The 21,985-nt window shown below is 54.7% G+C and overlaps 2 protein-coding genes across 6 annotated transcripts in view; both read left to right on the top strand.

Annotated features, from left to right (window-relative positions):
- The window catches only part of LOC144952436 (uncharacterized), a 29,536-nt gene that overhangs the window by 1,139 nt on the left and 6,412 nt on the right, over positions 1–21,985 (top strand). Inside the window, exon 1 of one of the 5 annotated variants that reach the window (XM_078882841.1) lies at positions 21,095–21,138. The exons of 2 other annotated variants lie outside the window; for them this stretch is intronic. The gene's annotated coding sequence lies outside the window, so the exon portion shown is untranslated. Of the gene's footprint in view, positions 1–21,094; positions 21,139–21,555; positions 21,575–21,985 lie in introns of those variants that run through there. 2 more of the 5 variants (XM_078882838.1, XM_078882842.1) reach the window with 2 other exon arrangements.
- On the top strand, positions 37–17,252 carry LOC144952460 (60S ribosomal export protein NMD3-like). Its single transcript, XM_078882866.1, has 9 exons — positions 37–404; positions 527–605; positions 2,067–2,163; positions 2,853–2,970; positions 7,693–7,838; positions 9,161–9,273; positions 11,059–11,244; positions 12,382–12,452; positions 13,181–17,252. Exons 1-9 carry the CDS (start codon positions 197–199, stop codon positions 13,360–13,362), a joined length of 1,200 nt encoding a protein of 399 aa, XP_078738992.1. The 5' UTR covers positions 37–196; the 3' UTR covers positions 13,363–17,252.

Below are 21,985 nucleotides of genomic sequence, written 5' to 3' on the forward strand. Positions count from 1 at the left end.
TGTTCCCGTGTCTCCCCGTGTCCCCCTGTCTCCCCGTGTCTCCCTGTCTCCCTCTCCCCCTCTCCCCTCTTACCGCTTTTTCCACTGCACAAACCGTGCCGTGCCACTCGCTGTGAGCGGGGGGGGCGGAGACTCTCGCGGTGAGCCCCACGCCACCGGGGCCCTGCCAAACTCTGGGGGCGTCTTCTCGGCTCGGATGCGCCGGTGGAAAACCGCCACCCGTGCCGTGCCGGACCCGTGCCGGACCCGTGCCGGACCCGGTCATCCGTGTGTGTGTGTGTGTGTCGTCCCACCCTCCCCCTCCACCCCCAAGGCGTCTCACAAGAAGACATTCTTTTACTTGGAGCAGCTGATCCTGAAGCACCGCATGCACCAGCACACGCTCAACATCAAGGAGGTGCACGGTGAGGGAGTTCGCCGCGATGCACCGGTGGACTTGGGGGAGGGGGGGGGGTGGGATACAGCGTTGCTCCCTCTACCGTACAGTGCCGTACCGTGCTTTGCCGTACCGTGTGGCTCTGCGCAGGAGGACTGGACTTTTACTTTGGGTCGAAGCAGGAAGCACGCAAGATGGTGGAGTTCTTCAACACCGTGGTGCCTTGCAGGTCGCCCACTCCTCACTCGCTCGCTCGCTCACCCACCCGCCCACTCACCCGCTCAGCTCACCCACTCACCCACTCACCAATGCACTCAACCACCCACCCATTAACCCACCCACCCACTCACCCACCCACTCACTCACCCACCCACCCACTCACCCACCCACCCACTCACTTACCCACCCACCCACCCACTCACTAACTCGCCCACTCAATCACCCACCCACCCACCCACTCACCCACCCACCCACTCACTCACTCGCCCGCCCACTCAACCGCTCACTAACTCACCCACCCACTCACCCACCCACTCACTCGCCCGTCCACTCACTCACCCACCCACTAACTCGCCCACCCACTCACTCACTCACCCACTCACTCACCCACTCACCCACCCACTCACCCACCCACTCACCCACCCACTCACCCACCCACTCACCCACTCACTCACTCGCCCGCCCACTCAACTGCTCACTAACTCACCCACCCACTCACCCACCCACTCACTCGCCCGTCCACCCACCCACCCACTCACTCACCCACTCACCCACCCACCCACCCACTCACTCACCCACCCACTCACTCACTCACTCACCCACTCACTCACCCACCCACTCACCCACCCACTCGCCCACCCACCCACTCGCCCACCCACTCACTCGCCCACCCACTCACCCACCCACCCACTCACCCACCCACTCACCCACCCACCCACTCACTCGCCCGCCCACTCAACTGCTCACTAACTCACCCAACCACTCACCCACCCACTCACCCACCCACTCACCCACCCACTCACTCACCCACCCACTCACCCACCCACTCACCCACCCACTCACCCACCCACCCACTCACCCCCCCACCCACTCACTTGCCCGCCCACTCACTCGCCCGCCCACTCAACCGCTCACTAACTCACCCACCCACTCACCCACCCACTCACCCACCCACCCACTCACCCACCCACTCACTCACTCACCCACCCACCCACTCACCCACTCACTCACCCACCCACTCGCTCGCTCACTAACTCGCCCACCCACTCACCCACCCACTCACTCACCCACTCACTCACTCGATCGCTCACTAACTCGCCCACCCACTCACCCACTCACCCACCCACTCACTCACCCACCCGCCCACTCGCCCGCCCACCCACTCACTCGCCCACCCACTCAGCCGCTCACTAACTCGCCCGCCCACCCACTCACTAACTTGCCCACCCACTCACCCACCCACTCACTCGCCCACCCACCCACCCACCCACTCACTCACCCACCCACCCACTCACCCACCCACCCACCCACCCACCCACTCACTCACTCACCCACCCACCCACCCACTCACCCACCCACTCACCCACCCACCCACTCACCCACTCACCCACCCACTCACCCACCCACCCACTCACCCACTCACTCACCCACCCACTCACCCACTCACCCACTCACTCTGCAACCTCCGCAGGTCCAAGACATCGGAGCGCCTCATCTCTCACGACGTGCACACCAACACCTACAACTGCAAGAGCGCCTACTCCGTCGAGATCGTCCCCATATGCAAGGTGAGCCTCCGCACGTGCGCGGGCCTGCCCTAGGTCTACTCGGCCTCGAACGCTGCGCGGTGTGTAGTGAACATCCACCACTGGGGGAGAGACAAAGGCAGCTGGGCGTGGTGCTGGCCACTCACCCCCCTCGTGTTGCCACAGTGCCGGCAGCCTCCGTAGACTCTGCTGCTACTCGCTAACAGCACTTGCCCCTACAGCCTATTATAAGCTACACGGGGGACCTTTGTCTGTGTGTCTATAGACTGTTGCTCGCTACTCACAGCACTTGCCCCTACAGCCTGTAGAGGCTACACGGGGGACCTTTGTCTGTGTCTACCTTCACAGGTGCTGCTGCTTCTCGCTGCTAACAGCACTTGCCCCTACATCCCGTTAGAGGCTACACGGGGGACCTTTGTCTGTGCCTCTATAGACTACTACTCGCTGTGTCTGCTCCAGGGCGACGTGGTGTGCCTCAATGGACTGCTACTCACAGCACTTGCCCCTACATTCCATAGAGGCTACACGGGGGACCTTTGTCTGTGTCTCTAGACTACTCGCTAACCGCCCCGTGCTGTGTCTGTTCCAGGGCGACGTGGTGTGCCTCTATAGACTGCTACTCACAACACTTGCCCCTGCAGCCCGTAGAGGCTACACGGGGGAGCTTTGTCTGTGCCTCTATAGACTACTACTCACTGTGTCTCCGTCAGGGCGACGTGGTGTGCCTGTCCCCGGCGCTGGCTCGCTCGCTGGGCAACCTGGGGCAGGTGTGCGTGTGCGCACGCGTCACCTCCGCCATCCACCTCATCGACCCCAGCACCCTGCAGGGTGCGGCTAAAGCACCGCACACCTCACCGTACTTCTTCACCGCGCCTCACCGTGCATCACCGTGCCTCACCGTGCCTCACCGTGCTTCACCGCACCTCACCATACTTCTTCACCGTGCCTCACCGCACACCTCACCGTACTTCTTCACCGTGCCTCACCGTGCCTCACCGTGCTTCACCGCGCCTCACCATACTTCTTCACCGTGCCTCACCGCACCTCACCGTACTTCTTCACCGTGCCTCACCGTGCCTCACCGTGCTTCACCGCACCTCACCGTACTTCTTCACCGTGCCTCACCGCGCCTCACCGTACTTCTTCACCGTGCCTCACCGCACCGCACCGCACACCTCACCGTGCTTCTTCACCGTGCCTCACCACACCTCACCGTGCTTCACCGCACCTCACCGTACTTCTTCACCGTGCCTCACCGTGCCTCACCGTGCCTCACCGTACTTCTTCACCGTGCCTCACCGTGCCTCACCGTGCCTCACCGTACTTCTTCACCGTGCCTCACCGTGCCTCACCGTGCCTCACCGTACTTCTTCACCGTGCCTCACCGTGCCTTACCGTGCCTCACCGTACTTCTTCACCGTGCCTCACCGTGCCTCACCGTGCCTCACCGTACTTCTTCACCGTGCCTCACCGTGCCTCACCGTGCCTCACCGTACTTCTTCACCGTGCCTCACCGCGCTTCACCGTGCCTCACCGTGCTTCACCGCACCTCACCATGCTTCACCGCACCTCACCGCGCTTCACCAATCTGCGTGCCCCCCCCCCAACGCGCCGCTCCGCGCTTGCACGGCGTTGTTACGCTCGCCGCGGAGACGGCGGTGCTGCTGCTGCTGTTGTTGTTGTTGTTGTCGTTGTTGTTGTCGTTGTTGTTGTCGTCGTTGTTGTTTTGTTGTTGTCGTTGTTGTTGTCGTTGTTATTGTTGTTGTCGTCGTTGTTGTTGTCGTTGTTGTCGTTGTTTTCGTTGTTGTTGTCGTTGTTGTTGTCGTTGTTGTCGTTGTTGTTGTTGTCGTTGTTGTTGTTGTCGTTGTTGTTGTCGTCGTTGTTGTTGTTGTCGTTGTTATTGTCGTCGTTGTTGTTGTTGTCGTTGTTATTGTTGTTGTCGTCGTTGTTGTTGTCGTTGTTGTCGTTGTTGTCGTTGTTGTTGTCGTTGTTGTCATTGTTGTTGTTGTTGTTGTTATTGTTGTTGTTGTCGTTGTTGTTGTCTTTGTTGTTGATGTGACGGTTATGGTGAGCGTTGTCGTGGTGGTGATGGCGGCGGTGGGGGGTTAGTGGTTGTGGCGGTGAGCGGGGCGGTGGTGAGTGAGTGGGGGTGGTGGTGAGCGGGGGCGGTGGTGGTGAGTGGTGAGTGGTGGTGAGTGGTGGTGAGTGGTGGTGTTGTTGTTGTTGGTGGTGAGTGGTGGTGGTGGTGAGTGGTGGTGTTGTTGTTGTTGGTGGTGGTGGTGGTGAGTGGTGGTGGTGGTGGTGGTGGTGTTGTTGTTGTTGTTGTTGTTGGTGGTGAGTGGTGGTGAGTGATGGTGTTGTTGTTGTTGGTGGTGAGTGGTGGTGAGTGGTGGTGTTGTTGTTGTTGGTGGTGGTGAGTGGTGGTGAGTGGTGGTGTTGTTGTTGTTGGTGGTGAGTGGTGGTGGTGGTGAGTGGTGGTGTTGTTGTTGTTGGTGGTGAGTGGTGGTGAGTGGTGGTGTTGTTGTTGGTGGTGGTGGTGAGTGGTGGTGGTGGTGAGTGATGGTGTTGTTGTTGTTGGTGGTGAGTGGTGGTGAGTGGTGGTGTTGTTGTTGTTTGTGGTGAGTGGTGGTGGTGGTGGTGAGTGGTGGTGTTGTTGTTGTTGGTGGTGAGTGGTGGTGAGTGGTGGTGAGTGGTGGTGTTGTTGTTGGTGGTGGTGGTGAGTGGTGGTGGTGGTGAGTGATGGTGTTGTTGTTGTTGGTGGTGGTGAGTGGTGGTGAGTGGTGGTGTTGTTGTTGTTGTTGTTGGTGGTGAGTGGTGGTGAGTGATGGTGTTGTTGTTGTTGGTGGTGAGTGGTGGTGAGTGGTGGTGTTGTTGTTGGTGGTGGTGGTGAGTGGTGGTGGTGGTGAGTGATGGTGTTGTTGTTGTTGGTGGTGAGTGGTGGTGAGTGGTGGTGTTGTTGTTGTTTGTGGTGAGTGGTGGTGGTGGTGGTGAGTGGTGGTGTTGTTGTTGGTGGTGAGTGGTGGTGAGTGGTGGTGAGTGGTGGTGTTGTTGTTGGTGGTGGTGGTGAGTGGTGGTGGTGGTGAGTGATGGTGTTGTTGTTGTTGGTGGTGGTGAGTGGTGGTGAGTGGTGGTGTTGTTGTTGTTGTTGTTGGTGGTGAGTGGTGGTGAGTGATGGTGTTGTTGTTGTTGGTGGTGAGTGGTGGTGAGTGGTGGTGTTGTTGTTGTTGGTGGTGGTGAGTGGTGGTGAGTGGTGGTGTTGTTGTTGTTGGTGGTGAGTGGTGGTGGTGGTGAGTGGTGGTGTTGTTGTTGTTGGTGGTGGTGGTGAGTGGTGGTGGTGGTGAGTGATGGTGTTGTTGTTGTTGGTGGTGAGTGGTGGTGAGTGGTGGTGTTGTTGTTGTTGTTGGTGAGTGGTGGTGGTGGTGAGTGGTGGTGTTGTTGTTGTTTGTGGTGAGTGGTGGTGGTGGTGGTGAGTGGTGGTGTTGTTGTTGTTGGTGGTGAGTGGTGGTGAGTGGTGGTGTTGTTGTTGGTGGTGGTGGTGGTGGTGAGTGGTGGTGGTGGTGGTGGTGGTGAGTGATGGTGTTGTTGTTGGTGGTGGTGAGTGGTGGTGAGTGGTGGTGTTGTTGTTGGTGGTGGTGGTGGTGGTGAGTGGTGGTGGTGGTGGTGGTGGTGAGTGATGTGTTGTTGTTGTTGTTGGTGGTGAGTGGTGGTGAGTGGTGGTGGTGTGGTGAGTGGGTGGTGTGGTGGTGGTGGTTGTTGTTGGTGGTGGTGGTGGTGGTGGTGAGTGATGTGGTGGTGGTGAGTGGTGGTGGTGGTGGTGGTGGTGGTGGTGGTGAGTTTGTGGTGAGTGATGTGGTGGTGTTGGTGTTGGTGGTGGTGGTGGTGGTGTTGTTGGTGGTGAGTGGTGGTGGTGTTGTTGTGGTGGTGGTGGTGAGTGGTGGTGGTGGTGAGTGGTGGTGGTGGTGGTGAGTGATGGTGTTGTTGTTGTTGGTGGTGAGTGGTGGTGAGTGATGGTGTTGTTGTTGTTGGTGGTGGTGGTGGTGAGTGGTGGTGGTGTTGTTGTTGGTGGTGAGTGGTGGTGAGTGATGGTGTTGTTGTTGTTGGTGGTGGTGGTGGTGAGTGGTGGTGGTGTTGTTGTTGGTGGTGAGTGGTGGTGAGTGATGGTGTTGTTGTTGTTGGTGGTGAGTGGTGGTGAGTGGTGGTGGTGTTGTTGTTGGTGGTGAGTGGTGGTGAGTGATGGTGGTGGTGAGTGATGGTGTTGTTGTTGTTGGTGGTGGTGGTGGTGAGTGATGGTGGTGTTGTTGTTGGTGGTGAGTGGTGGTGAGTGGTGGTGGTGTTGTTGTTGGTGGTGAGTGGTGGTGAGTGGTGGTGGTGTTGTTGTTGGTGGTGGTGGTGGTGAGTGGTGGTGGTGGTGGTGAGTGATGGTGTTGTTGTTGTTGGTGGTGAGTGGTGGTGAGTGATGGTGTTGTTGTTGTTGGTGGTGAGTGGTGGTGAGTGATGGTGTTGTTGTTGTTGGTGGTGAGTGGTGGTGAGTGGTGGTGGTGTTGTTGTTGTTGGTGGTGGTGGTGAGTGGTGGTGGTGGTGGTGGTGAGTGATGGTGTTGTTGTTGTTGGTGGTGAGTGGTGGTGAGTGATGGTGTTGTTGTTGTTGGTGGTGAGTGGTGGTGAGTGATGGTGTTGTTGTTGTTGGTGGTGGTGGTGGTGAGTGATGGTGGTGTTGTTGTTGGTGGTGAGTGGTGGTGAGTGGTGGTGGTGTTGTTGTTGGTGGTGGTGGTGGTGAGTGGTGGTGGTGGTGGTGAGTGATGGTGTTGTTGTTGTTGGTGGTGAGTGGTGGTGAGTGATGGTGTTGTTGTTGTTGGTGGTGAGTGGTGGTGAGTGATGGTGTTGTTGTTGTTGGTGGTGAGTGGTGGTGAGTGGTGGTGGTGTTGTTGTTGTTGGTGGTGGTGGTGAGTGGTGGTGGTGGTGGTGGTGGTGAGTGATGGTGTTGTTGTTGTTGGTGGTGAGTGGTGGTGAGTGATGGTGTTGTTGTTGTTGGTGGTGAGTGGTGGTGAGTGATGGTGTTGTTGTTGTTGGTGGTGAGTGGTGGTGAGTGATGGTGTTGTTGTTGTTGTTGGTGGTGAGTGGTGGTGAGTGGTGGTGGTGTTGTTGTTGTTGGTGGTGGTGGTGAGTGGTGGTGGTGGTGGTGGTGGTGGTGAGTGATGGTGTTGTTGTTGTTGGTGGTGAGTGGTGGTGAGTGATGGTGTTGTTGTTGTTGTTGTTGGTGGTGGTGGTGAGTGGTGGTGTTGTTGTTGTTGGTGGTGGTGGCGAGTGGTGGTGAGTGATGGTGTTGTTGTTGTTGGTGGTGAGTGGTGGTGAGTGATGGTGTTGTTGTTGTTGGTGGTGGTGGTGGTGAGTGGTGGTGGTGGTGGTGAGTGAGTGATGGTGTTGTTGTTGTTGGTGGTGAGTGGTGGTGAGTGGTGGTGAGTGGTGGTGTTGTTGTTGTTGGTGGTGGTGGTGAGTGGTGGTGTTGTTGTTGTTGGTGGTGAGTGGTTGTTGTGGTTGTGGTTGTTGGTAGTGGCGGAGGTGAGCGGGGCGGTGTTCTGGAGGGAGCCCTTTGGGGCGCTGTCCACTCCACGTTCCTTCACGTCCTTCATCGTGTTGGACGTGGAGACGCTGCGGGACCAGCGGCGCTCCGCCGGGGCTGGGGCCACATCCTCGCGGGTAACAACAACAACAACCACAACCATCACTACCACAACAACAACCACAACCACCACAACAACCACTACCACCACAACAACCGCAACAACAACCATCACAACCACCACAACCACCAATATAACCACTACCACCACAAACACCACCACAACCACTACCACCACAACCACTACCACCACAACCACCACCACTACCACCACAACCACCATCACTACCACCACCACAAACACCACTACAACCATCACCACAACCACCACAACCACCACCACAACCACTACCACCACAACCACTACCACTACAACCACCACCAACACAACCACCACTACCACCACCACAACCACCACAACCATCACAACCACCTCCACCACGACTGCCGGCACCGAGTTCAATTCCCGCTCACAACCACAACGACACATTTCGATTGAAAGCTTCTTTCGTGACTGCAGGGATTCATCTTCTTGGTTCTTTCGGTAAAGTCACGTAGAAGGGAAATAATAAAATAATAAATTTTTTAAACAATAAAAATTCTCACGACGATTCGACTGCAACACAAGCGATCGTCATCAGGTGTGAAATCAAGTCACGGAGAAGGGAAATAATAAAATAATAAAAATTAAAAACAATAAAAATTCTCACGACGATTCGACTGCAACACAAGCGACCGTCATCAGGTGTGAAATCAAGTCACGGAGAAGGGAAATAATAAAACAATAAAAATTTTAAACAATTAAAATTCTCACGACGATTCGACTGCAACACAAGCGATCGTCATCAGGTGTGAAATCAAGTCACGGAGAAGGGAAATAATAAAATAATAAAAATTAAAAACAATAAAAATTCTCACGACGATTCGACTGCAACACAAGCGATCGTCATCAGGTGTGAAATCAAGTCACGGAGAAGGGAAATAATAAAATAATAAAAATTAAAAACTAAATTCTCACGACGATTCGACTGCAACACAAGCGATCGTCATCAGGTGTGAAATCCACAGCAAGATTATTTTTCCATTTTTTTTTCACAGGTGCTGCTGCTGCTACTCGCTACTAACAGCACTTGCCCCTGCAGCCTGTTAGAGGCTACACGGGGGATCTTTGTCTTGTGGCCTCTGTGTGAAAATGTATTGAAGTGTAAATTATGTTTGTGTGTGCGCTTGTGTGTGTGTGTGCGCGCGTGTGTACGCGCGCGTGCGCGCTTGTGTGTGCGCGTGTGTCTGTGTGTGTATGCGCGTGTGTGTCTGTGTGTGTATGCGCTTGTGTGTCTGTGTGCGTGTGTGTGTGTGCGTGCGTGCGCGTGTTCGTGTGTGTGTGTGTGTGTGCGTGCAGCATGTGCTGGCGGAGGTGTGGTTGCAGCGGTGGAACGAGGTTGGCACGGGGGAGCAGCTGCACACACGCACACACCTGGGTCACCTCCTCAAGCCAGGAGACCGCGTGCTGGGGTACTGACACACACACACACACAGACACACACGCACAGACACACACATGCAGACACACACAGAGACACACAGACACACACACACAGAGACACACAGACACACACACGGACACACACACACGGATACACACGGACACACACGGACACACACTGATACACACGGATAAACACACACACAGATACACACGGACACACACACACGGACACACACACAGATACACACACTCGCACACACGCTGTCACATGCTCTCACACACACACACGCTTTCACACACAGCCACACACACGCTCTCTCACACACACACACGGACACACACACGCGCTCTCACACACACGCGTTCTCACACGGACACACACACACGCTGTCACACACACACAGCCACACACACGCTCACACACACACGCTCTCACACACACAGCCACACACACGCTCTCACACACACACTCTCACACACACGGGGACACACACGCTGTCACACACACACAGCCACACACGCTCACACACACAGCCACACACACGCACAGACACACACACTCTCACACACACGCTCTCACACACACACTCTCACACACACGGGGACACACACGCTGTCACACACACACAGCCACACACGCTCACACACACAGCCACACACACGCACAGACACACACACTCTCACACACACGCTCTCACACACACAGCCACACACGCTCACACACACAGCCACACACACGCACAGACACACACACTCTCACACACAGACACTCTCACACACTCACACACACGCTCACACACACGCTGTCACACACACACAGCCACACACGCTCACACACACGCTCTCACACACACAGCCACACACACGCTCTCACACACACACTCTCACACACACGGGGACACACACGCTGTCACACACACACAGCCACACACGCTCACACACACAGCCACACACACGCACAGACACACACACTCTCACACACACGCTCTCACACACACAGCCACACACGCTCACACACACAGCCACACACACGCACAGACACACACACTCTCACACACAGACACTCTCACACACTCACACACACGCTCACACACACGCTGTCACACACACAGCCACACACGCTCACACACACGCTGTCTCACACACACAGCCACACACGCTCACACACACGCTGTCTCACACACACAGCCACACACGCTCTCACACACACGCTCTCACACACACTCTCACACACACAGCCACACACACGCTCTCACACACACACTCTCACACACGGACACACATGGACACACACGGACACACACGCTCACACACGCACTCTCACACACACAGCCACACACGCTCACACACGCTCTCACACACACTCTCACACACACAGCGACACACACGCTCTCACACACACACTCTCACACACGGACACACATGGACACACACGCTCACACACGCGCTCTCACACACACAGCCACACACACGCTCACACACGCTCTCACACACTCTCGCACACGCCGTCACACACAGCCACACACACAGACACACACGCTCACACACACGCTCTCACACACGCTCTCTCACACGCTCACACACACGCTGTCACACAAACGCGCTCACACACACTCTCACACACACAGCCACACACACTCTCACACACACTCTCACACACACAGCCACACACACTTTCACACACACTCACGCTCATACACACGCTTTCTCACACGGTGTCTCTCACACACACAGACACACACACTCTCACACACGCTCACACACACACACGCTCACCGCGCGCGCGTGTGCGTGTCTACCGCCCCCCCCAGGCTGGACTTGTCGTGCGCCAACTTTGGCGACGTGGAGGGGGCGTCGGCGTCGTCGTCGCCGCCCTCCGTGGTGCTTGTGCGCAAGGACTACGAGCGCTCCCGACGGGCACGGCGGCGAAACTGGACCCTGGCGGAGCTGCCCAGGGAGCGAGAGGGCAACCACGACGTCGCCTCGGACGACGAAAGGTGACGGGGGCCGGGAGGCTGGGGGCTGGGGGCTGGGGGGGTCTCTCGTGTGGGTGAGCGAGTGTGAGTGCGGGTGAGTGTGAGTGAGCGTGGGTGAGTGTGGGTGAGTGTGGGTGAGCGTGAGTGAGTGTGTGTGTGAGAGTGTGAGTGAGTGTGTGTGTGAATCTGTGAGTGTGTGAGTCTGTGTGTGAGTGTGTCTGTGTGTATGTCTGTGTGTGTGTGTGAGTGTGTCTGTGTGTGTGTCTGTGTGTGTGTCTGTGAGTGAGTGTGTCTGTGTGTGTGTCTGTGAGTGTGTGAGTGTGTGAGTGTGTGAGTCTGAGAGCCTGTGATTGTGTGTGAGTCTGTGCGAGTGTGCGAGTGAGTGCGAGTGTGAGTGCGTGTGTGTGTGAGTCTGTGTGTGCGTGAATCTGTGAGTGTGTGAGTCTGTGTGTGAGTGTGTCTGTGTGTGTGTCTGTGAGTGTGTCTGTGTGTGTGTCTGTGTGTGTGTCTGTGAGTGTGTGAGTGTGTGAGTGTGTGAGTCTGAGAGCCTGTGATTGTGTGTGAGTCTGTGTGAGTCTGTGCGAGTGAGTGCGAGTGTGAGTGCGTGTGTGTGTGAGTCTGTGTGTGCGTGAATCTGTGAGTGTGTGAGTCTGTGTGTGAGTGTGTCTGTGTGTATGTCTGTGTGTGAGTGTGTCTGTGTGTGTGTCTGTGAGTGTGTGAGTGTGTGAGTGTGTGAGTGTGTGAGTCTGAGAGCCTGTGATTGTGTGTGAGTCTGTGCGAGTGTGCGAGTGAGTGCGAGTGTGAGTGCGTGTGTGTGTGAGTGCGTGTGAGTGCGTGTGAGTGCGTGTGTGTGTGAGTGCGTGTGAGTGCGTGTGAGTGCGTGTGAGTGCGTGTGAGTGTGCGTGTGAGTGTGCGTGTGAGTGCGTGTGAGTGCGTGAGTGTGTGAGTGTGAGTGTGCATGAGTGTGAGTGCGTGTGAGTGCGTGTGAGTGCGTGTGTGTGCATGTGTGTGTGTCCGCATGTGTGTGAGTGTGTGTGTGAGAGTGTGTCCGTGTGTGTGTGCGTGCTGTGCCGGCCTTCACCGGTGTCGCTACTCGCAGCACTTGCCCCGTCAGTCCGTCGCAGGCTACGCGGGTGACCTTTGTCTTTGTGTGAGCAGGCAGTACGAGGACTTCCTGGAGGATCTGGAGGAGGATGAGGCTGTGAGGAAGAACGTGAACATCTACCGTGGTGACTTACTCGCACACGCGTGTACACACACACACGTGTACACACACACACACGTGTACACACACACACGCGTGTGTACACACACACACGCGTGTACACACGCGTGTACACACACACGCGTGTGTACACACACACGCGTGTACACACACACGCGTGTGTACACACACACGCGTCTACACACACACGCGTCTACACACACACGCGTCTACACACACACGCGTCTACACACACGTGTACACACTCGCACACACACTCACACACACACGTGTACACACTCACGCACGTACACTCACGCACGTGCACACTCGTACACACTCACGCACACACACTCGTACACACTCACGCACGTACACACTCACGCACACACACACACGCACATACACACACTCACACACATACACACGCACACACTCGTACACACTCACACACGTACACACTCACGCACACACACGCTCACACACTCACGCACACACACACTCACACACACACTCACGCACACACTCGCATGTACACACTCGTACACATGCACACGCACACACTCACACGCACACAAACTCGTACACACACACTCACACACACTCACGCACGTACACACTCACGCACACACACGCTCACACACTCACGTACACACACGTACACTCATGCACATACACAAACTCACGCGACCACCTTTGTCTCCCCGCCCCCCTCCCTCACCAACACTCGCCCCCCCCTCTGCGCGCGTGCAGACCGTAGCCACGTGGAGACACCAGCAGGAGGAGGAGGAGGTGGAGGAGGTGGAGGAGGTGGTGGTGGTGGGGACGATGAGGATGATGACGACGCTCCACGGATCGGCCTGGAGGAGATGATGGACGACCTGAAGCTCACGGACGCGCCGGGAGGCCCCGAATCGGACATGGTGTCTGAGTGACGCGAAGGAGACGCACGCTCAGACACTCACTTAGTCACTCACTTAGACACTCACTCACTCAGACACTCACACACACACACACTCGCTCACTCAGACACTCACTCAGACACTCACTCACTCAGACACTCACACACTCACTCACTTAGACACTCACTCATACACTCACACACTCACTCAGACACTCGCTCATACACTCACTCACACACTCGCTCACTCACTCAGACACTCGCTCACTCACTCAGACACTCGCTCACTCAGACACTCACTCAGACACTCACTCACTCAGACACTCACACACTCACTCACTTAGACACTCACTTAGACACTCACTCAGATCGGCCTGGAAGAGATGATGGACGATCTGAAGCTCACGGACGCGCCGGGAGGCCCCGAATCGGACATGGTGTCTGAGTGACTCGAAGGAGACGCACGCTCAGACACTCACTTAGACACTCACTCACTTACTTACTTAGACACTCACTCACTTAGACACTCACTCACTCAGACACACAGACACTCACTTAGTCACACACACACTCACTTAGACACTCACTCAGACACTCACTTAGACAGTCAGACATTCACTCACTTAGACACTCACTCAGACATTCACTCACTCGCTTAGACACTCACTCATTCAGACACTCACTTAGACACTCACTCACTTACTTAGACACTCACACACTCACTTACTTAGACACTCACTCACTTAGACACTCACTCAGACACTCAGACACACAGACACTCACTTAGTCACTCACACACACACTCACTCAGACACTCACTTAGACAGTCAGACATTCACTCACTTAGACACTCACTCAGACATTCACTCACTCGCTTAGACACTCACTCAGACAGTCACTCAGACACTCACTCAGACACTCACTTACACACTCACACACTCAGACACTCACTTAGACAGTCACTCAGACACTCACTTAGACACTCACTCAGACACTCACTCGGACAGTCATTCACTCACTTAGACAGTCAGACACTCACACACTCACTTAGACACTCACTCAGACACTCACTTAGATACTCACTCAGACACTCACTCGGACAGTCACTCACTCACTCACTTAGACAGTCAGACACTCACACACTCACTTAGACACTCACTCAGACACTCACTCAGACACTCACTCGGACAGTCACTCACTCACTCACTTAGACAGTCAGACACTCACACACTCACTTAGACACTCACTCAGAAACTCACTCAGACACTCACTTAGACACTCACTCACTTAGTCACTCACTCACTCACTCAGACACTCACTCAGACACTCACACACTCAGACACTCACTTAGACACTCACTCACTCAGACACTCACTGAGTTAGACAGTCACTCAGACACTCACTCACACACACACTCACTCAGACACTTAGACAGTCACTCAGACACTCACTCAGACACTCACTCAGACACTCACTCGGACAGTCACTCACTCACTCACTTAGACAGTCAGACACTCACACACTCACTTAGACACTCACTCACTCAGACACTCACTTAGACACTCACTTAGACACTCACTTAGTCACTCACTCACTTAGACACTCAATTACTCACTTAGACACTCACTCAGACACTCACACTGACAGTCACTCACTCACTCACTTAGACAGTCAGACACTCACACACTCACTTAGACACTCACTCACTCAGACACTCACTTAGACACTCACTTAGACACTCACTCACTCAGACACTCACACACTCAGACACTCACTTAGTCACTCACTTAGTCACTCACTCACTTAGACACTCAATTACTCACTTAGACACTCACTCAGACACTCACTCAGACACTCACTCACTCAGACAGTCACTTAGACACTCACTCAGACACTCACTCAGACACTCACTCACTCAGACAGTCACTTAGACACTCACTCAGACACTCACTCGGACAGTCACTCACTCACTCACTTAGACAGTCAGACACTCACACTCACTTAGACACTCACTCAGACACTCACTTAGACACTCACTTAGACACTCACTCACACACTCACTCACTCAGACACTCACACACTCAGACACTCACTTAGTCACTCACTTAGTCACTCACTCACTTAGACACTCACTTAGACACTCACTCAGACATTCACTCACTTAGACACTCACTCACTCAGATACTTACACACTCGCTCACTCAGACACTCGCTCACTCAGACACTCACTCACTCAGACACTCACTCACTCAGACACTCACTCAGACATTCACTCAGACACTCACTCAGACACTCACTCAGACACTCACTCACTCAGACACTCACTCAGACACTCACTCACACACTCACTCACACACTCACACACTCACAACAACAACAACCGCCATTCGCCACTAAGTGGCGGTGACGTCACCACGACGCTTGTGCCAGGCCAAGTACACCTTGAGGCCTCGTGAAGTGTCGAACGCCCGCTGGCAGGAGGTCACGGGGCAGACCCAGTTGCCACGGGTCGACTGACTGAGATGACCGAGACGACTGGCTGATGCACCACCTTTGCCCCCTACTGTACCAACTTGCTGTGCTTTAGCCACCCGGCGCTCCGCTCGTTGTTGTGAGCGTCGCTCCTCCGCCCTCCGTTGTTGTTGGAGGGCGACTGCCTCCAACTGCCCAGTAGCAGCGTCCTTCACGAGCCTCCTCCATAGAAGCCGATCTTGACACCGCTGGTACCAGTCATCGGCAAGTCCACTCAGCTCCACGTCCTCCTGTACCACATCACTCCATCTCTTCTCTAGCCCGTGCCGCGCCCGTTTAGCCCCCTCGATCCGGCCGAACAAAAGCTGTTTAGGCATGCGGTGGCTGGGCATGCGGGCTACATGACCCAGCCAACACACTCGCACACTCACACATTCACACACTCACCACTAGTACACTCACCACTAGCACACTCACCACTAGCACACTCACCACTAGCACACTCACCACTAGCACACTCACCACTAGCACACTCACCACTAGTACACTCACCACTAGCACACTCACCACTAGTACACTCACCACTAGTACACTGACCACCACTACACTCACCACCACACTCATCACCACCACACTCACCACTAGCACACTCACCACTAGCACACTCACCACTAGCACACTCACCACTAGCACACTCACCACTAGTACACTCACCACTAGCACACTCACCACTAGTACACTCACCACTAGTACACTGACCACCACTACACTCACCACCACACTCATCACCACCACACTCACCACTAGCACACTCACCACTAGTACACTCACTACTAGCACACTCACCACTAGCACACTCACCACTAGTACACTCACCACTAGCACACTCACCACTAGTACACTCACCACTACTACACTCACCACTAGTACAGTAACCGCTACACTCAACACTACTACACTCACCACTAGTACACTCACCACTACACTCACCACTACACTCACTACTACACTCACCACTACTACACTCACCACTACACTCACCACGGCTTACCTGTACCCGGCCGGGTACGGGTAGCCGGTTATCGGGTAGGGTACGGGTATCGGGTACCCGGTTGCGACCTCTGGTGTAAACAGACACCCAAGACACGGACACACTGCAGGTCACAGGCAGACGGGAGACACGGGACAGAGACACTCGTAGACACACGGGACAGAGACACACACGTAGACACACGGGACAGAGACACACACGTAGACACGGGCGCTGCTCAGAGACACGCATGGGGCACGATGTACACAACTGGAGTGGCTCTTTGGCGTTGCCACTTGCGTGCGCGCGCGAGGAATCATTTCAGCGCTGCAATAAAAGCACGGGGGATTGTATGGATGTACCGCCGCACGGGTGTCTGTGTGTGTGTCTGTTTGCTGTGTGTGTCTGTCTGGCTGTGTGTGTCTGGCACGCTCACAACAACGAGCGGAGCGCCGGGTGGCTAAAGCACAGCAAGTTGGCACAGTAGGGGGCACAGGTGGTGCATCAGCCAGTCATCTCGGTCAGTCGACCCGTGGCACCTGCTGGGTCTGCCCCGTGACCTCCTGCCAGCGGGCGTTCGACACTTCACGTGGCCTCAGGGTGCACATGGCCTGGCACAAGCGTCGTGGTGACGTCACCGCCACTTAGTGGCGAATGGCGGTTGTTGTTGTCTGGCACAGTCTGGAGCAGAGGTGCATCTGCCAGTCAGTCAACCCGTGGCACCTGCTGGGTCTGTCCCGTGACCTCTTCCTGCACCTAGCCTGGCACAGTAGGGGGGTACAGCTGGTGGTGCATCTACCGGTCATCTCAGTCAATCTATGGCACCTGCTGGGTCTGTCCCCGTGACCTGCACCTAGCCTGGCACAGTAAGGGAGTACAGCTGGTGCATCTACCGGTCATCTTAGTCGGCCAACCCATGGCACCTGCTGGGTCTGTCCCGTGACCTGCACCTAGCCTGGCACAGTAGGGGGGGTACAGCTGGTGGTGCATCTACCGGTCATCTCAGCCAACCCATGGCACCTGCTGGGTCTGTCCCATGACCGCCTCCTGCACCTAGCCTGGCACAGTAGGGGGGTGTCACAGCTGGTGGTGCATCTGCCAGTCGGATCCAATCACGTCTGGTCACGAGTGCGTGCCGTTTGTGGCTGCCCGTTTGGCGTTTCGAGCCGTGCCTATCCCTGTTGGGCTGAGTCACGTGGTGGTCATCGTCATCAACGTCGTGTTCGTCAAAATGGGACCTTTGTTTTTGCCACCATCAAAGTGTGAAAACGTGATTCTCGGTGTGTTTACCTCTTTCCGGCAGCAATGAAACAGGAGGAGTCTTAGCGCATTTAATCCCTTAACAAACAGGTCCCTGCGGGGTGGGTTGGTAGGAACGAACAAATACGATACGAAGGGAGAGTTTGAGGCCTAGTTCTAGGCTTTAGGCCTAGCTGTAGGCTTTAGGCCGCTGTGAGTTAATTTTTAATGTAAATGTTTTAATTAAAAACAATCTCAGGGAATGAGTTAATTTTAAATTTAAATGTTTCAATTAAAAACAATCTCAGGGAATTAGAAGGGAATGTTACACTTGTTTAGCCAGGAAAGCCTCACTGAGTCTAAAGGTTTTTGTAGGGTCCTGCCAAGTGTTTGCAGTAGGGGGCGATCTTGCTACACCTCATCGGACGGACGGACGGTATAATCTATTGTAGGCTGGTTCACTTCGTTCCTACCAGTATAATGACCGTTATGGGAACCTCATTTGCCAGTAAAAATATGATAATTGGTTTTTTTACCCTTCTATCTGGCAACAAAACTGACACCTTTTTACAAGGATCAATCAACTTCAAGGACAGTGCATACATTATCAGAGTTGTGTATTTTGTTTGTATTATGACTCCAGGTATTGCAGTCTATGCACACATGACTCCTTGTAAAAAGGTGTCAGTTTTGTTGCCAGATAGAAGGGTAAAAAAACAATTATCATATTTTTACTGGCAAATGAGGTTCCCATAGTGTAGATGCTTGCCCTGAGCTCTCATACTCTGATGGTGCATTGTCTTTGAGTTGTGCGCCTTTTGGCGTCATCTGGTCCAACACCATGTGAGACTAGGCTCTAAGGAAAGCTGTCTCGGGTGTGGACCAATCAACTTCAAGGACAGTGCACATTATCAGAGTTGTGTCTTTTGTTTGTATTAAGACTGCAGGTATTGCGGTCTATGCAAACATGACTCCTTGTAAAAAGGTGTCAGTTTTGTTGCCAGATAGAAGGGTAAAAAAAAACAATTATAATAATGACCGTTCAAAAAACTTTTTCAGTTACAGGGCTCTAAAAAATGTTGACTTAATGATATTTCGATGCATTTCCAGCAAATAATGAAATAATAAAGGTGTCGTCGTCTGTGAAATATGTGCAGTGTCACATGTTTCCTGTAAATTGTCACGTGACCGGAGCTGTTCACTGCTTGATTGCACCACGAGAAGAGGTTTGGGGCCGTCCATATATGACGTCACGTGATTTTGGACGATTTTTGACCCCCCCTCCCTCGTCACACGGCGTCACACAAAGTCAGCCCCCCCCTCCCCTCAAATATGACGTCACAAAGCTCTGCCCCCCCCCCCCCCAAAATAAAACATGATTCAAATGGCTTTAAACTATTGTCATTGTAGTGCGTATTTAATGTGGCGCTGCACTCTGATGTTGTAGGAGAAAACATTTATTAAAACGTCTAATTAAGCAGAACGTGTTGTCCATATTTATTTGTTAAGTGCGTGACGTCATTTATGGACGGTCCCTTTTTCACCTACTTTTCCATTAAAATTTTAAAAAAAATAATTATTATTTCAAAGGGTTACCAATGACACGTGATTTGGATATTTTCATGTCTGGGAAAAATTCGGGATTCAATGGGCGGAAGATGTTTAAACACCGAATAGAAACCTTTTGCAGGGAATCAAGTGACTGGATTAATCACAACAACAACAACAACCGCCATTCGCCACTAAGTGGTGGTGATGTCACCACTACGCTTGTGCCAGGCCATGTGCACCTTGAGGCCACACACACGTACTTGTGAACATGCAAACACATTCCTCCTGCGGAGGGAGCTGGTAGGAACGTCGGGTTGCTCGGTCAATGGCCTGCAGGGTCAACGGCGGCGTGGTGTATTCCGCAAATATGCCCGACTGTGAGGGCGGGCACAAGCCGGCGTGAGTAGGTGAAACGTTGAGTTTTATAAGGGCACCACGGGGTGACCAGCCCCTCCCCACCCAGCTCCACCCCTCCCACCAGCCCCACCCAGCCCCTCCCCATCCTCCCCTCCCCACCCAGCCCCACCTCCCACCCAGCCCCACCCTCCCCACCCAGCCCCTCCCCACCCTCCCCTCCCAGCCCCACCCCCCACCCAGCCCCACCCTCCCCACCCAGCCCCTCCCCACCCTCCCTCCCTCTCCTCCCCACCCTCCCTCCCTCCCCACCCTCCCCACCCAGCCCCTCCCCACCCTCCCCACCCAGCCCCACCCCTACAACTCCCCACCCAGCCCCACCCAGCCCCTCCCTGCACGACGGACGGACGGACACAATAATCCCCTGTGGGCTGGTGTAACCAGGAGGTTCCTACCAGTATTACAACACTAATTGTTATAGCAACACTCCTACAACATCAGAGTGCAGCGCCACATTAACTACGCACTACAATGACAATAGTTTAAAGCGATTTGAAGCAAGTTTTATTTTGGGGGCGGGGGGGGGCAGTTTTTGTACCAGTTGAAAGGGTGAAAACCTATTACTATATTTTGCCACTGGTAAAGGAGATGTCTCATAGTGTAAATGCTTTACCCCGAGCTCTCAATACTCTGATAGTGCACTGTCTTTGAGTTGTACGCCTTTTGGCGTCATCTGGTCCAACACCATGTGAGACTAGGCTCTAAGAAAAGCTGTCTCGGGTGTGGATCAATCAACTTCAAGTGACAGTGCATATCATTATCATCATCAGAGTTGTCTCTTTTTGTTTGCATTTCGACTGCTTGCGTTGTGGTTATTGCAAACATGATGCCTTGTATAAAGGTGTCAGTTTTTGTACCAGTTGAAAGGGTAAAAACCTACTACAATTCACCAATTCTCTCGCCAGCTGCTAATTCAACGATCCGCGAAATTGGAGTTGTTTGTAATCGGAATCGAACGGATCTAATCGGGTGACTAGAATCGATTCCGCGCGAACGAAACGATTTCTCGCCGGCGGATCGATTCCCTCACCCCCCCCCCCACCCGCACCCCGCCCCCATCAGATCGTCAAAACAGCGGCGTCCCATTCTGCTGCCGTGGGGAGGGTAACGTGGGGAGGGTAACGTGGGGAGGGTAACGTGGGGAGGGTAACGGGGGGATGTGAGGGTGATGGGGAGGGTAACGGGGGTGATGGGGAGGGTAACGTGGGGGATGTGTGGGTGATGGGGAGGGTAACGGGGAGGGTGTGAGGGTAACGGGGACGGTGTGAGGTTAACGGAGTGATGGGGAGGGTAACGGGGGGGATGTGTGGGTGATGGGGGTGATGGGGAGGGTAACGGGGGGGATGTGTGGGTGACGTGGATGGTAACGGGGATGATGTGTGGGTGATGGGAAGGGTAACGGGGGTGATGGGGAGGGTAACGGGGAGGGTGTGAGGGTAACGGGGTGATGGGGAGGGTAACGGGGGGGATGTGTGGGTGACGGGGAGGGTAACGGGGGTGATGGGGAGGGTAACGGGGGGGGGGGGGTAACGTGGGGAGGGTAACGGGAGGGATGTGAGGGTAACGGGGAGGGTAACGGGGGTGATGGGGAGGGTAACGAGGGGGATGTGTGGGTGATGGGGAGGGTAACGGGGGTGATGGGGAGGGTAACGAGGGGGATGTGTGGGTGACGTGGAGGGTAACGGGGGGGGGGGGGGTGTGAGGGTAACGGGGGTGATGGGGAGGGTAACGAGGGGGATGTGTGGGTGACGTGGAGGGTAACGGGGGGGGGGGGGGGATGTGTGGGTGATGGGGAGGGTGTGTGAGTGTGGGTGTGTCTGTGGGTGTGAGCGAGTGTCTGTGAGTGTGTGAATGTGTGTGTGGATGGGTGTGTGGGTGAGTGTGTGGGTGTGTGGGTGAGTGTAGGTGTGCGTGTAGGTGTGTGTGTGTGAGTGTCTGTGAGTGTGTGTGT

This window comes from Lampetra fluviatilis, chromosome 67 (assembly GCF_964198595.1).
Source record: "Lampetra fluviatilis chromosome 67, kcLamFluv1.1, whole genome shotgun sequence".
In the NCBI taxonomy this organism is placed as follows: Eukaryota; Metazoa; Chordata; class Hyperoartia; order Petromyzontiformes; family Petromyzontidae; genus Lampetra; species Lampetra fluviatilis.